The 15,985-nt window shown below is 44.5% G+C and overlaps 1 protein-coding gene across 1 annotated transcript in view; it reads left to right on the top strand.

The window, feature by feature from the left end:
- The first annotated feature begins 1,123 nt into the window (after positions 1–1,123).
- The window catches only part of SERPINE3 (serpin family E member 3), a 106,603-nt gene continuing 91,741 nt past the window's right edge, over positions 1,124–15,985 (top strand). Inside the window, exon 1 of the mRNA XM_069760274.1 lies at positions 1,124–1,209. Within this exon, the coding sequence (XP_069616375.1) occupies positions 1,159–1,209 (51 nt within the window). The 5' untranslated portion in view covers positions 1,124–1,158. The remainder of the gene's footprint in view (positions 1,210–15,985) is intronic.

Genomic DNA, 15,985 nt, shown 5'->3' on the forward strand with positions numbered 1-15,985 from the left:
CCAAGGAACACAACAGGCAGGTCCATGATACTGTTGTGGAGAAGTTTAAAGCCGGATTTGGATACAAAATGATTTCCAAAACTTTAAACATCCCAAGGAGCACTGTGCAAGTGATCATGTTGAACTGGAAGGAGTATCATACCACTGCAAATCTACAAGACCCGGCCGTCCTTCTAAACGTTCATCTCAAACAAGGAGACGACTGATCAGAGATGCAGCAAAGAGGCCCATGATCACTCTGGATGAACTGCAGAGATCTACAGCTGAGGTATCAGATCCTGTCAGCAGCGGCGCACTGCCACGGCTGAACAGGATGACTCACCCACACTGCAGGAGAGCCCGGGGTAAGATGCCGCAGGTTATACAACCGCAAAATTATATCCAAAGTAGGAAAAAAAAAAAGTAGCATGTAATCCCTTCTGCGCGAGGCAGAATGGATTTTTAGAATGCAGTCTGCATCGCTGCGGGGATTAAACGAATCTCTAACCTATACGTGCTTTTTGTAGAAACAGCAAATTCTTACGCCCGTAACACCATTGGGCACACCTTTTTTTGCTCCTGCTTTTACCTTATACATAAAATGGGTAACCTTATACATAACCTCCATCTGAGCCTTAAATCATGTCTGGCGTCAATTATGATTTTCATATTTAGTTTATCTATGGTTTTGTAATATCTTTTTTCCCCATACCTTGTACAGAGTGGGTATTTAATGCATATATTTATACATGTTTTCAATTTAGTAGAGACGCTTTTTTTTTATCATGGCGTGCGCTACATCTCTGCGTGTAATTTTGCGTAGTGGCTGGCTTGGGGTTTGAGCGCATGCGCTGGTTACCCTAGTGATGACAGCGATGCCTGTTCTCTGTAGCGCACACTTCCCCTTTACAAGTAGGAAGTTTATCGGCCAGTATAATTGCTGGGGCGCACTGTGTGCGTTCCAGGGAAGGGCGCATGCGCGGTGACGACAGCGATGCCTATTCACCGTAGTGCACACTTCCTCTCTACAAGCAGGAAGTCTATCGGCCAGTATTATGGCTGGTGCGCACCGCGTGCGTTCCAGGGAAGGGCGCACGCGCGGTATCTCTGTTTCTGACTGATATTTTTTTGCGCCTGCGCTTTTCTTTTATTATAAGGAACAAGTCGGCTCTTTACATTATGCAGTCCCGGCTTTGCAATAGAAGATCGGGAGATACCCGCTTTAATAAGGTATATATTGATGATTCTTTGTGGCCGTATTGTGAGGGGACTTATATGGCCTTATGTACATTTTGGATTTTGTGGGGTCAGACTGATGGACCCTGTTTATCGCACACCCGGTGTTCATGGGTAAATGGGGGCGGTTTCCCGTTGCTAGGCTGAGATTGGCTAGAGGGTCATGGTTCTGATTATTTAAACCATCCACTTTTGGACCTAACCAGGTCTGTCCACACATCAGGACACCTGCATCTGTGTAACTGGTTCTGTATCATGGCCTCCTGAGGAACCGTATGACGGGGAAACGCGTTGAGGCGATTGTCTGGGAGCTAAGTAGTCTTGTGGGCCTAATGCTCTCCTTTGCTCCCTTTCCATTTATTCATCATTGTTTACAACATTGTATGCCATTATCTCGAGGCGATTGTTTGGGAGCTAGGTATTCTTTTGGGCTTAATGCTCTCCTTTGCTCCCTTTTCATTTAGTCATCATTGTTTACAACATTGTATGCCATTATCTCTTTGGCATCAGAGATGATGGACTATTCATTTATATGAACCAGGTCGGTTTATTATCTAATCACCCCCCGCAGTTGCTTCTTTGATATATGATATATGTATCTGTGAGTGGCTACCATAGCTAATATATCATAGGACTGTACATGTGGTTATATGTTCATGTATTATTGATTTTTAGTCCCTTTTTTTCATCTCAAGTACATGTATGGGGAGGAAGATTAGTTTGTGCACTTTAACCTTCTTTTACCTAAGACTATACTTCATTTTTTTTGGTTGCTTATTGTTTTCCCACCTGTAGCCTGTTAGGAATCAATAGGGCTAGTTTGGGATAGCCGCCGTGGAGTGGGGGCGCCAAAAAATCGCTTCTATTAGGGTGCCAACCTCCACTGCCAGGTAGGGAGAGTAGTGAAGTGTAGGGATATTTTTAGGTCATCTGCACTTTTAGGTCTTTTTTGTTTTATTCACTGGGGTTTTGGTATTTTTAATAGATATCAATAAAGCATATTTTTAAAGGGATTACATGCTACATTATTTTAAGATGCCGCAGGGAAAGCTCAGGTAGACGGGACCTTGAGCAGCGTGCTAAGTATAACAGAGAACTGAAGGACCTAAGATCATGTGACCACAGGGGGCGGAGCTTAGCCTCCTGCTGCTGGAGATGAGTGCAGGATTCTACAGGGAACCTGAAGTATAGGAGAGGGGAACTCAGGTCGGACAGGCGGGGTCATACACAGAGAGGGCGGCGCGGTACAGAAGGGGCGATCAGAGAATAGTCAGAACGTAAGCAAGGAGTCATACATGGAGATAGCAGCGCAGTACAAGAGGGACAGGCAGAACTCTAAACGGGGACAGAACCAGATCAGAACCAGACAAGCATAAAGTACAAGCACAGGCACAAAGCACAGACACAGGCACAACAGGGTCACACACACTCGGCCAAGGGTCAGAGTATAAGCGACGAGGAATGAGCAAACAATGAGGCTATAAGAAGCCTCCCAGAATCCCATAGTGAGGCCGTCCAGATTAACCTCTGAACTGCCTAATCCCACAAACTATGCTGATCATGACATGAGGTGGGACGGTCTGTCCATAGGACAACAATCAGTCGTACACTGCACAAATCTGGCCTTTATGGAAGAGTGGCAAAAAGAAAGCCATTTCTCAACGATATCCATAAAAAGTGTAATTTAAAGTTTGCAACAAGCCACTTGGGAGACACACCAAACATGTGGAAGAAGGTGCTGTGGTCAGATGAAACTAAAATTGAACTTTTTGGCAACAATGCCAAACGATATGTTTAGTGTAAAGGCAACACAGCTCATCACCCTGAACACACCATCCCCACTGTCAAACATGGTGGTGGCAGTATCATGGTAGGGGCCTGCTTTTCTTCAGCAGAGACAGGGAAGATGGTTAAAATTGATGGGAAGATGGATGGAGCCAAATACAGGACCATTCTTGAAGAAAACCTGTTGGAGTCTGCAAAAGACCTGAGACTGGGACGGAGATTTGTCTTCCAACAAGACAATGATCCCAAACATAAAGCAAAATCTACAATGGAATGGTTCACAAATAAACATATCCAGGTGTTAGAATGACCAAGTCAAAGTCCAGACCTCAATCTAATCGAGAATCTGTGGAAGGAGCTGAAAACTGCTGTTCACAAATAATCTCCATCAAACCTCACTGAGCTTGAGCGGTTTGCAAAGGAAGAATGGGCAAGAATTTCAGTCTCTCGATGTATAAAACTGTTAGAGACATATCCCAAGTGACTTACAGCTATAATCGCAGCAAAAGGTGGCGCAACACAGTATTAAGTTAAAGGGGCCGAATAATATTGCACACCCCACTTTTCAGTTTTTGAATTTCCACAAAAATTTAAAATAACCAATACATTTCGTTCAACTTCACAACTGTATTCCACTTGTTGTTGATTCTTCACCAAAAATTTACATTTGTTATATTAATGTTTGAAGCATGATATATGGGAAAAGGTTGAAAAGTTCCAGGGGGGCGAATACTTTCACAAGGCACTGTATAAGATGTGCCAAATCTGGTGCTTAGCCTCGCTCTTCCCACCTGCCCTGTAGTGATGGCAAGCGGGGTGATAGTTGGGGGGGTTGATGTCACCTTTGTATTGTCAGGTGACATCAAGCCCTAACCCCATAGTGATGTACAAAAAACACACACCCAAAATAAAGTGCTTTATTTGAAATAATGGCACAGACTTCTTTATTGAATCTAAATTAAACCATACTCATCGAACACCTAATCCATTGAAGCCAACACCTCCTGTAACAAAAATAAAATAAACCACAATATTCCTCACCTGTCAGCAGAGAAGATAATCCATAATGTCCCTCAATGATTTTGATCACTTTGAGAGCAATCACTGATGTGACTGCTCTCAAAGACAGCTGGTGATACACTAAGACAGGAGGTATTTGCTCCCGCAGTGTATCACTGAGCTGCGGTGAGAGAGTTCACCAGAGTTCATCAGCTGATCAGATCCGGTGATCTCCCTTACGGCACGCAGCGGTGGTGCAGTGAGAGCAGTGGAGCAGATCAGCTGATGAACTCCAGTGAACTCTTTCACGGCAGCTCAGTGATACACTGCAGGAGTGATTACCTCCTGTCAGTGTATCACCGGAGCCAGGTAGAGTAGTCACATCTCCCGATGTGACTGTTCTACACATGAGATCGCCATGGGATAATAGGAATTACGTCGACTACGGTGGACAGGAAAGTATATGGTGGTTTATTATTTTTTATTTTTGTCTAGGAGACATGTGCATTGGGGATTGGGAGTTAAGGTGAGTATACGTTCTTTTTCTATTTTACATCTTTTCTAGGAGACAAGGGCATCAGGAATTTAGTGTTAGGTGAATGTAATTTTTTTATCTTTATTTGAATATGTATGTAATTATTTTACATGATTTTTAAAAAAAATTTTTTAAGTGTGAGCACAGACGCGGGCTGATGAGAGACTACTTCTCCCATCATCGGTGTTATGACATGTTAAGTGTTATGATAAGGTAATTCAGTACCACAATGGACATAGAGGTCAGCGCACATACAGTGACCTGGCAATAACCCAAAAAACAAGAACGAGCTCTGAGACGTGGGAACTCTGTTGACCGCAATCCCTAATCCTCTCAAACCACACTAAAGGCAGCCGTGGATTGCGCCTAACGCTCCCTATGCAACTCGGCACGGCCTGAGAAACTAGCTAGCCTGAAGATAGAAAATAAGCCTACCTTGCCTCAGAGAAATACCCCAAAGGAAAAGGCAGCCCCCACATATAATGACTGTGAGTTAAGATGAAAAGACAAACGTAGAGATGAAATAGATTTAGCAAAGTGAGGCCCAACTTTCTGAACAGAGCGAGGATAGGAAAGGTAACTTTGCGGTCAACACAAAACCCTACAAAAACCACGCAAAGGGGGCAAAAAGACACTCCGTACCGAACTAACGGCACGGAGGTACACCCTCTGCGTCCCAGAGCTTCCAGCAAGCAGAAAAAAACAAATTGACAAGCTGGACAGAAAAAAACAGCAAACAAATAGCAAAGAGGAACTTAGCTATGCAGAGCAGCAGGCCACAGGAACGATCCAGGAGGAAACAGGTCCAATACTAGAACATTGACTGGAGGCCAGGATCAAAGCACTAGGTGGAGTTAAATAGAGCAGCACCTAACGACTTCACCACATCACCTGAGGAAGGAAACTCAGAAGCTGCAGTACCACTTTCCTCCACCAACGGAAGCTCACAGAGAGAACCAGCCGAAGTACCACTTGTGACCACAGGAGGGAGCTCTGCCACAGAATTCACAACAGTACCCCCCCCTTGAGGAGGGGTCACCGAACCCTCACCAGAGCTCCCAGGACGACCAGGATGAGCCATATGAAAGGCACGAACAAGATCGGGAGCATGGACATCAGAGACAAAGACCCAGGAATTATCTTCCTGAGCATAACCCTTCCACTTAACCAGATACTGGAGTTTCCGCCTTGAAACACGAGAATCCAAAATCTTCTCCACAATATACTCCAACTCCCCCTCCACCAAAACCGGGGCAGGAGGATCAACAGATGGAACCATAGGTGCCACGTATCTCCGCAACAATGACCTATGGAATACGTTATGTATGGAAAAAGAATCTGGAAGGGTCAGACGAAAAGACACAGGATTAAGAACCTCAGAAATCCTATACGGACCAATAAAACGAGGTTTAAACTTAGGAGAGGAAACCTTCATAGGAATATGACGAGAAGATAACCAAACCAAGTCCCCAACCCGAAGTCGGGGACCCACACAGCGTCTGCGATTAGCGAAACGTTGAGCCTTCTCCTGGGACAAAGTCAAATTGTCCACTACATGAGTCCAAATCTGCTGCAACCTGTCCACCACAGTATCCACACCAGGACAGTCCGAAGACTCAACCTGCCCTGAAGAGAAACGAGGATGGAACCCAGAGTTGCAGAAAAACGGTGAAACCAAGGTAGCCGAGCTGGCCCGATTATAAAGGGCAAACTCAGCCAAAGGCAAAAAGGACACCCAGTCATCCTGATCAGCAGAAACAAAGCATCTCAGATATGTTTCCAAGGTCTGATTGGTTCGTTCGGTCTGGCCATTAGTCTGAGGATGGAAAGCCGAGGAAAAAGACAAGTCAATGCCCATCCTACCACATAAGGCTCGCCAAAACCTCGAAACAAACTGGGAACCTCTGTCAGAAACGATATTCTCCGGAATGCCATGCAAACGAACCACATGCTGGAAAAACAATGGCACCAAATCAGAGGAGGAAGGCAATTTAGACAAGGGTACCAAATGGACCATCTTAGAGAAGCGATCACAGACCACCCAAATGACTGACATCTTTTGAGAGACGGGAAGATCTGAAATAAAATCCATAGAGATATGTGTCCAAGGCCTCTTCGGGACCGGCAAGGGCAAAAGCAACCCACTGGCACGAGAACAGCAGGGCTTAGCCCGAGCACAAATCCCACAGGACTGCACAAAAGTACGCACATCCCGCGACAGAGATGGCCACCAAAAGGATCTAGCCACTAACTCTCTGGTACCAAAGATTCCAGGATGACCAGCCAACACCGAACAATGAACCTCAGAGATAATTTTATTCGTCCACCTATCAGGGACAAACAGTTTCTCCGCTGGGCAACGATCAGGTTTATTAGCCTGAAATTTTTGCAGCACCCGCCGCAAATCAGGGGAGATGGCAGACACAATTACTCCCTCTTTGAGGATACCCGCCGGCTCAGATACACCCGGAGAGTCGGGCACAAAACTCCTAGACAGAGCATCCGCCTTCACATTTTTAGAGCCCGGAAGGTATGAAATCACAAAGTCAAAACGGGCAAAAAACAACGACCAACGAGCCTGTCTAGGATTCAACCGCTTGGCGGACTCGAGATAAGTCAAGTTCTTATGATCAGTCAAGACCACCACGCGATGCTTAGCTCCTTCAAGCCAATGACGCCACTCCTCGAATGCCCACTTCATGGCCAGCAATTCTCGATTGCCCACATCATAATTTCGCTCAGCAGGCGAAAACTTCATCGCCCTGCTTAATTTGCACCAGATTATACGCACCACGAAGATCTATCTTTGTGAACCAACTAGCCCCCTTAATCCGAGCAAACAGATCAGATAACAATGGCAAGGGGTACTGAAATTTAACCGTGATCTTATTTAGAAGGCGGTAATCTGTACAAGGTCTCAGCGAACCATCCTTCTTGGCTACAAAAAAGAACCCTGCTCCCAATGGCGACGATGACGGGCGAATATGCCCCTTCTCCAGGGATTCCTTCACATAACTGCGCATAGCGGTGTGCTCAGGCACGGACAAATTAAACAATCGACCTTTTGGGAATTTACTACCAGGAATCAAATTGATAGCACAATCACAATCCCTATGCGGAGGTAGGGTATCGGACTTGGGCTCATCAAATACATCCCGGTAATCAGACAAGAACTCTGGGACCTCAGAAGGGGTGGATGACGAAATTGACAGAAATGGAACATCACCATGTACCCCCTGACAACCCCAGCTGGAAACCGACATGGATTTCCAATCTAATACTGGATTATGGACTTGTAGCCATGGCAACCCCAAAACGACCACATCATGCAGATTATGCAACACCAGAAAGCGAATATCCTCCTGATGTGCAGGAGCCATGCACATGGTCAGCTGGGTCCAGTACTGAGGCTTATTCTTGGCCAAAGGTGTAGCATCAATTCCTCTCAATGGAATAGGACACTGCAAGGGCTCCAAGAAAAACCCACAACGCTTAGCATACTCCAAGTCCATCAAATTCAGGGCAGCGCCTGAATCCACAAATGCCATGACAGAATACGATGACAAAGAGCAGATCAAGGTAACGGACAGAAGAAATTTTGACTGTACCGTACCAATGGTGGCAGACCTAGCGAACCGCTTAGAGCGCTTAGGACAATCAGAGATGGCATGAGTGGAATCACCACAGTAGAAACACAGCCCATTCAGACGTCTGTGTTCATGCCGTTCAACTCTGGACAAAGTCCTATCGCACTGCATAGGCTCAGGTTTAAGCTCAGGTAATACCGCCAAATGGTGCACAGATTTATGCTCACATAAGCGTCGACCGATCTGAATGGCCAAAGACATAGATTCATTCAGACCATCAGGCATAGGAAATCCCACCATGACATCTTTAAGGGCTTCAGAGAGACCCTTTCTGAAAATCGCTGCGAGCGCAGCTTCATTCCATTGAGTGAGTACAGACCACTTTCTAAATTTTTGACAGTATACCTCTATCTCATCCTGACCTTGACACAAAGCCAGCAAATTTTTCTCTGCCTGATCCACTGAATTAGGCTCATCGTACAGCAATCCGAGCGCCAGGAAAAACGCATCAATATTACTTAATGCAGGATCTCCCGGCGCAAGAGAAAATGCCCAATCCTGAGGGTCGCCACGCAAAAAAGAAATAATAATTCTCACTTGTTGAGCTGGGTCACCAGAGGAGTGAGGTTTCAAGGCCAAAAACAGTTTGCAATTATTTTTGAAATTCACAAACTTGACTCTATCACCATAAAACAAATCAGGAATAGGAATTCTTGGTTCTAACATAGGCTTCTGAAGCACCAAATCTTGAATCTTTTGCACATTTATAACGAGATTATCCATTGAAGAGCACAGTCCCTGAATCTCCATGTCCACACCTGTGTCCTGAACCACCCAAATGTCTAGGGGAAAAAAAAGACAAAACACAGTGCAAAGAAAAAAAATGGTCTCAGAACTTCTTTTTTCCCTCTATTGAGAATCATTAGCACTTATGGCTTCCTGTACTGTTATGTTAACCAATTCAGTAACACAATGGACATAGCGGTCAGAACACATACAGTGATCTGACAAACACCCAAAATTAAAGAACGAGCTCTGAGACGTGGGAACTCTGCAGACCGCAATCCCTGATCCTATCAAACCACACTAAAGGTAGCCGTGGAGCGCTCCTGACCAGAACCTAGGCGCCTCGTCACAGCCTGAGAAACTAGCTATTCCTGAAAATAGAAAAATAAGCCTACCTTGCCTCAGAGAAATTCCCCAAAGGAAAAGGCAGCCCCCCACATATAATGACTGTGAGTAAGATGAAAACACAAACATAGAGATGAAACAGATTTAGCAAAGTGAGGCCCGACTAGCTGAATAGAACGAGGATAGGGAAGATAACTTTGCGGTCAGCACAAAAACCTATAAATAACCACGCAGAGGGGACAAAAAGACCCTCTGCACCGACTAACAGTACGGAGGTCGTCCCTCTGTGTCTCAGAGCTTCCAGCAGGTGAGAAAAAAACAATAAAGCAAGCTGGACTGAAAGATAGCAACAAAATAACAAAAGCAAAACTTAGCTTTGCAGAGCAGCAGGCCACAGGAATGATCCAGGGAAAAAACCAGTCCAACACTGGAACATTGACAGGAAGCATGGATCAAAGCATCAGGTGGAGTTAAGTAGAGAAGAAGCTAACGAGCTCACCAGATCACCTGAGGGAGAAAACTCAGAAGCTGCAGTACCACTTTCCTCCACAAACGGAAGATCCCAGAGAGAATCAGCCGAAGTACCACTTGTGACCACAGGAGTGAACTCTGACACAGAATTCACAACACTTAACCCCTTACCGGCATCGGACGTACTATACCGTCCGATGCCGGCTCCCCTGCTTTGATGCAGGGCTCCGCGGTGAGCCCGCACCAAAGCCGGGACATGTCAGCTGTTTTGAACAGCTGACATGTGCCCGTAATAGGCGCGGGCAGAATCGCGATCTGCCCGCACCTATTAACTAGTTAAATGCCGCTGTCAAACGCAGACAGCGGCATTTAACTACCGCTTCCGGCCGGGCGGCCGGAAATGACGTCATCGCCGACCCCGTCACATGATCGGGGGTCGGCGATGCTTGTATATTGTAACCATAGAGGTCCTTGAGACCTCTATGGTTACTGATTGCCCGTCGCTGTGAGCGCCACCCTGTGGTCGGCGCTCACAGCACACGTGCAATTCTGCTACATAGCAGCGATCAGCAGATCGCTGCTATGTAGCAGAGCCGATCGTGCTATGCCTGCTTCTAGCCTCTCATGGAGGCTATTGAAGCATGGCAAAAGTTAAAAAAAAAAGTTTTAAAAAATGTGAAAAAAATAAAAAAAACATAAAAGTTTAAATCACCCCCCTTTCGCCCCAATCAAAATAAATCAATAAAAAAATATCAAATCTACGCATATTTGGTATCGCCGTGCTCAGAATCGCCCGATCTATCAAATAAAAAAAAGTATTAACCTGATCGCTAAACAGCGTAGCGGGAAAAAAACTCGAAACGCCAGAATTACGTTTTTTTGGTCGCCGCGACATTGCATTAAAATGCAATAACGGGCGATCAAAAGAACGTATCTGCACCGAAATGCTATCATTAAAAACGTCATCTCGGCACGCAAAAAATAAGCCCTCAACCGACCCCAGATGATGAAAAATGGAGACGCTACGAGTATCGGAAAATGGCGCAATTTTTCTCTTTTTTTTTTTTAGCAAAGTTTGGAATTTTTTTTCACCACTTAGATAAAAAATAACCTAGTCATGTTTGGTGTCTATGAACTCGTAATGACCTGGAGAATCATAATGGCAGGTCATTTTTAGCATTTAGTGAACCTAGCAAAAAAGCCAAACAAAAAACCAATGTGGGATTGCACTTTTTTTGCAATTTCACCGCACTTGGAATTTTTTTCCCGTTTTCTAGTACACGACATGCTAAAACCAATGATGTCGTTCAAAAGTACAACTCATCCTGCAAAAAATAAGCCCTCACATGGCCAAATTGACGGATAAATAAAAAAGTTATGGCTATGGGAAGGAGGGGAGCGAAAAACGAACACGGAAAAACGAAAAATCCCCCGGTCATGAAGGGGTTAAGGGCTTCAGAGAGACCTTTTCTGAAAATAGCTGCGAGCGCACCTTCATTCCCCTGAGTGAGTACGGACCACTTTCTAAATTTCTGACAATATACCTCTATCTCATCCTGACCCTGACACAGAGCCAGCAAATTCTTCTCTGCCTGATCCACAGAATTAGGCTCATCGTAGAGCAATCCGAGCGCCAGGAAAAATGCATCGATATTACTTAATGCAGGATCTCCTGACGCAAGAGAAAATGCCCAGTCCTGAGGGTCGCCACGCAAAAAAGAAATAACGATCCTAACTTGTTGAACTGGGTCACCAGAGGAGCGAGGTTTCAAAGCCAGAAATAGTTTACAATTATTTTTGAAACTCAGAAATTTAGTTCTATCTCCAAAAAACAAATCAGGAATAGGAATTCTCAGTTCTAACATAGAATTCTGAACCACAAAGTCTTGAATACTTTGTACTCTTGCCGTGAGCTGATCCACACATGAAGACAGACCTTTAATGTCCATTGCTACACCTGTGTCCTGAACCACCCAAATGTCTAGGGGGAAAAAAAGGCAAAACACAGTGCAAAGAAAAAAAAATGGTCTCAGAACTTCTTTTTTCCCTCTATTGGGAATCATTAGTACTTTTGGCCTCCAGTACTGTTATGAAAGGTAATTCAGTACCACAATGGACATAGAGGTCAGCGCACATACAGTGACCTGGCAATAACCCAAAAAACAAGAACGAGCTCTGAGACGTGGGAACTCTGTTGACCGCAATCCCTAATCCTCTCAAACCACACTAAAGGCAGCCGTGGATTGCGCCTAACGCTCCCTATGCAACTAGGCACGGCCTGAGAAACTAGCTAGCCTGAAGATAGAAAATAAGCCTACCTTGCCTCAGAGAAATACCCCAAAGGAAAAGGCAGCCCCCACATATAATGACTGTGAGTTAAGATGAAAAGACAAACGTAGAGATGAAATAGATTTAGCAAAGTGAGGCCCAACTTTCTGAACAGAGCGAGGATAGGAAAGGTAACTTTGCGGTCAACACAAAACCCTACAAAAACCACGCAAAGGGGGCAAAAAGACCCTCCGTACCGAACTAACGGCACGGAGGTACACCCTCTGCGTTCCAGAGCTTCCAGCAAGCAGAAAAAAACAAATTGACAAGCTGGACAGAAAAAAACAGCAAACAAATAGCAACGAGGAACTTAGCTATGCAGAGCAGCAGGCCACAGGAACGATCCAGGAGGAAACAGGTCCAATACTAGAACATTGACTGGAGGCCAGGATCAAGGCACTAGGTGGAGTTAAATAGAGCAGCACCTAACGACTTCACCACATCACCTGAGGAAGGAAACTCAGAAGCCGCAGTACCACTTTCCTCCACCAACGGAAGCTCACAGAGAGAACCAGCCGAAGTACCACTTGTGACCACAGGAGGGAGCTCTGCCACAGAATTCACAACACATCGGCTCCTGCCATCACTGTTATCAGTGACAGCAGACATAGCATGATGGGACGAGTTGTCTCATCAGCCCACACCTGCGGTAACCTTTCTACCACGGGTCAACATTGTGGGTAACAGTCACAGCTGCGGGGTCACGCTCACATCTGACAGCATGACCCAGCAGCACTTGAACCGACGGTCTTACAAGCGGTAGCGTTACCGCCAATAAGAACCACCGTGCAGATGACAGCGTGGGAAACACCATTGCAAGACTGTTAAAATGCAAAAAAAAATCTGCAAACAATTTTAAACCTGCGTTTTACTGCGGACTTGACTGACTCAATTGAAGTCAATGTGTGGAAAATGCTAAAAATCCACACAAAGAATTGACATGCAGAAAAAAAACGCACTGCAAATAATTTTTTTCCACAAAAATGATATTTTAGCACCCAACTTTTTATTTTCCCAAGGGTAACAGGAGAAATAGGACTGCAAAAGTTGTTGTCCAATTTGTCCTGAGTGTGCTGATACCCCATATGTGGGGGGTAACCACTGTTTGGGCGCATGGCAGAGCTCGGAAGGGAAGAAGCGCTGTTTTGGAATGCAGACTTTTAATGAAATGGTCTGCAGGCGTCACGTTGCGTCAGAGCCCCTGATGTACCTAAACAGTAGAAACCCCCACAAGTGACCCCATATTGGAAACTAGACCCCCAAGGAACTTATCTAGATGTGTTGTGAGAACTTTGAACCACCAAGTGCTTCGCTAAAGTTTATAACGCAGAGCAGTGAAAATAAAAAATATTTTGTTTCCACGAAAATTATATTTTAGCCACCAAATTTTTATTTTCACAAGGGTAACAGGAGAAATTGGACTGCAAAAGTTGTTGTCCAATTTGTCCTGAGTACGCTGATACCCCATATGTGGGGGGGAACCACTGTTTGGAAGCACGGCAGAGCTCAGAAGGGAAGGAGCACCATTTTACTTTTTCAATGCAGAATTGGCTGGAATTGAGATCGGACGCCATGTCACGTTTGGAGAGCCACTGATGTGCCTAAACAGTGGAAACCCCCCCAATTCTATCTCCAACCCTAACCCCAACGCACCCCTAAAGTCTAATCCCAACCATAACCCTAACCACACCTCTAACCCTAATCCCAACCCTAACCATAACCCTAGCTACACCCCTAACCCTGACACACCCCTAACCCTAATCCCAACCCTAACCCCAACTGTAAACATAATCCAAACCCTAACTTTAGCCCTAACCCTAACTTTAGCCCCAGCTCTAACCCTAACTTTAGCCCCAACCCTAACCCTAACTTTAGCCCTAACCCTAACCCTTACCCTAACGGGAAAATGGAAATAAATACTTTTTTTTATTTTACCTAACTAAGGGGGTGATCAAGGGGGTTTGATTTACTATTTATAGCGGGTTTTTATGTTTGACAGTTGTCACACGCTAAGAGACGCTTTTTATTGCAAAAAATAGTTTTTGCATCACCACATTTTGAGAGCTATAATTTATCCATATTTTGGCCTACAGAGTCATGTGAGGTCTTGTTTTTGCAGGACGAGTTGATGTTTTTATTGGTACCATTTTCAGGCACATGACATTTTTTGATCACTTTTTAGGCTGATTTTTGGGAGGCACAATGAACAAAAACCAGTAATTCCTGAATTTCTTTTTGGGGGGGCGTTTATACCGTTCCACGTGTGGTAAAATTGATAAAGCAGCTTTATTGTTCGGGTCAGTATGATTACAGTGATACCTCATTTATATAATTTTTTAATGTTTTGGCGCTTTTACACAATAAAAACTATTTTATATAAAAAATAATTGTTTTTCCATGGCTTTATTCTGAGAGCTATAACTTTTTTATTTTTCTGCTTATGATGCCCTATGGCGGCTTTTTTTTGCGAGACAAGATTACATTTTCAGTGGTACCATGTTTTTTTATATCCGTCTTTTTAATCACATTTTAATGTACTTTTTGTTCGGCAGTATGATGATAAAGCATTGTTTTTTGCCCCGTTTTTTTTTTCTTGCGGTGTTCACTGAAAAAGTTAACTAGTGGGATAGTTTTATAGAGCGGGTCGTTACGGACGTGGCAATACCAAATGTGTACTTTTATTGTTTTTTTTATTTACATAAATAAATGGATTTATTGGAAAATATTTATTTATTTTTTTCTTTATTTGGGGATTTTTTTTTTTACTTTATAACATTGTCCCAGGTTGGGACATCACTATATTACATCAGATCGCTGATCTGACACTTTGCATAACACTGTGTCAGATCAGCGATCTGACAGGCAGTGCAGGAGGCTTGCTGAGCAGGCGCCAGGAAGCCACCTCACTTCAGGACCCGGAAGGAGCCCCGTGGCCATTTTAAATCCAGGGACTCCATGGAGACCACCGGAACAACGCCTTAGGCCGTGTCTGGATTTTCGGGAGATTAATAAGATCACTGTGCGTAATCCTTACCCGTTGCTGCGGATTCCGGATTTGTTTCACCAACTTACCGGAGCGAAGTGGTTCTCTAAGATTGACCTTCGTGGGGCATATAATTTGCTGTGGGTGAAGGAGGGTGATGAATGGAAGACAGCCTTTAATACCCCAGAAGGTCATTTTGAGTGTCTGGTGATGCCTTTTGGCCTTACTATTGCGCCTGCATTTTTTCAAAATTTCATTATTGGCATTTTGAGGTCGTTGATCGGTAGGAGTGATGATATTTTGATCTACTCGGCCGATCTGGAGTCGCATTGGCAGAGAGTCCGCAAAGTTCTACAGATTTTGAGCGAAAACTCACTCTTTGCTAAATTGGAGAAGTTTGAGTTTGCGGTACAGAAAATGATTTTTTTGGGGTACCTTGTCTTCAGTAATGGGTTTGAGATGGACCCAGTGAAGGTTCAGGCGGTATTGGAGTGGCCTAGGCCTGAATGTTTGAAGTCTGCTCAGAGATTTTTAGGGTTTGCTAATTATTACAGAAAATTCATAAAGAATTTAATTCTGTGATCGCTAAACCTATAACTGATCTCACCAAGAAGGGTTCCAATACTGTCCAATGGTCCTCTGAGGCTGTTAAGGCTTTTGAGCATCTCAAGGAGAGGTTTAGCTCTGCTCCTGTTTTGATCCAGACAGATGAGACCAAGCCATTTCTGGTAGAGGTTGATGCCTCTTCAGTAGGGGTGGGGGCAGTTCTGTCCCAAGAGGGAGAAGATGAGATGCATCCCTGTGCTTTCTTTTTAAAAAATGTTTTCGGAGACTGAGCTCAACTATGATGTTGGGAACAGAGAGTTGCAGGCTATTAAACTTGCTTTTGAGCATTGGCGACATTTTTTGGAGTGGGTGGGACATCCGATACAGGTTTTTACTGATCATAAG

This window comes from Ranitomeya imitator, chromosome 3, assembly GCF_032444005.1.
Source record: "Ranitomeya imitator isolate aRanImi1 chromosome 3, aRanImi1.pri, whole genome shotgun sequence".
Classification (NCBI taxonomy): Eukaryota; Metazoa; Chordata; class Amphibia; order Anura; family Dendrobatidae; genus Ranitomeya; species Ranitomeya imitator.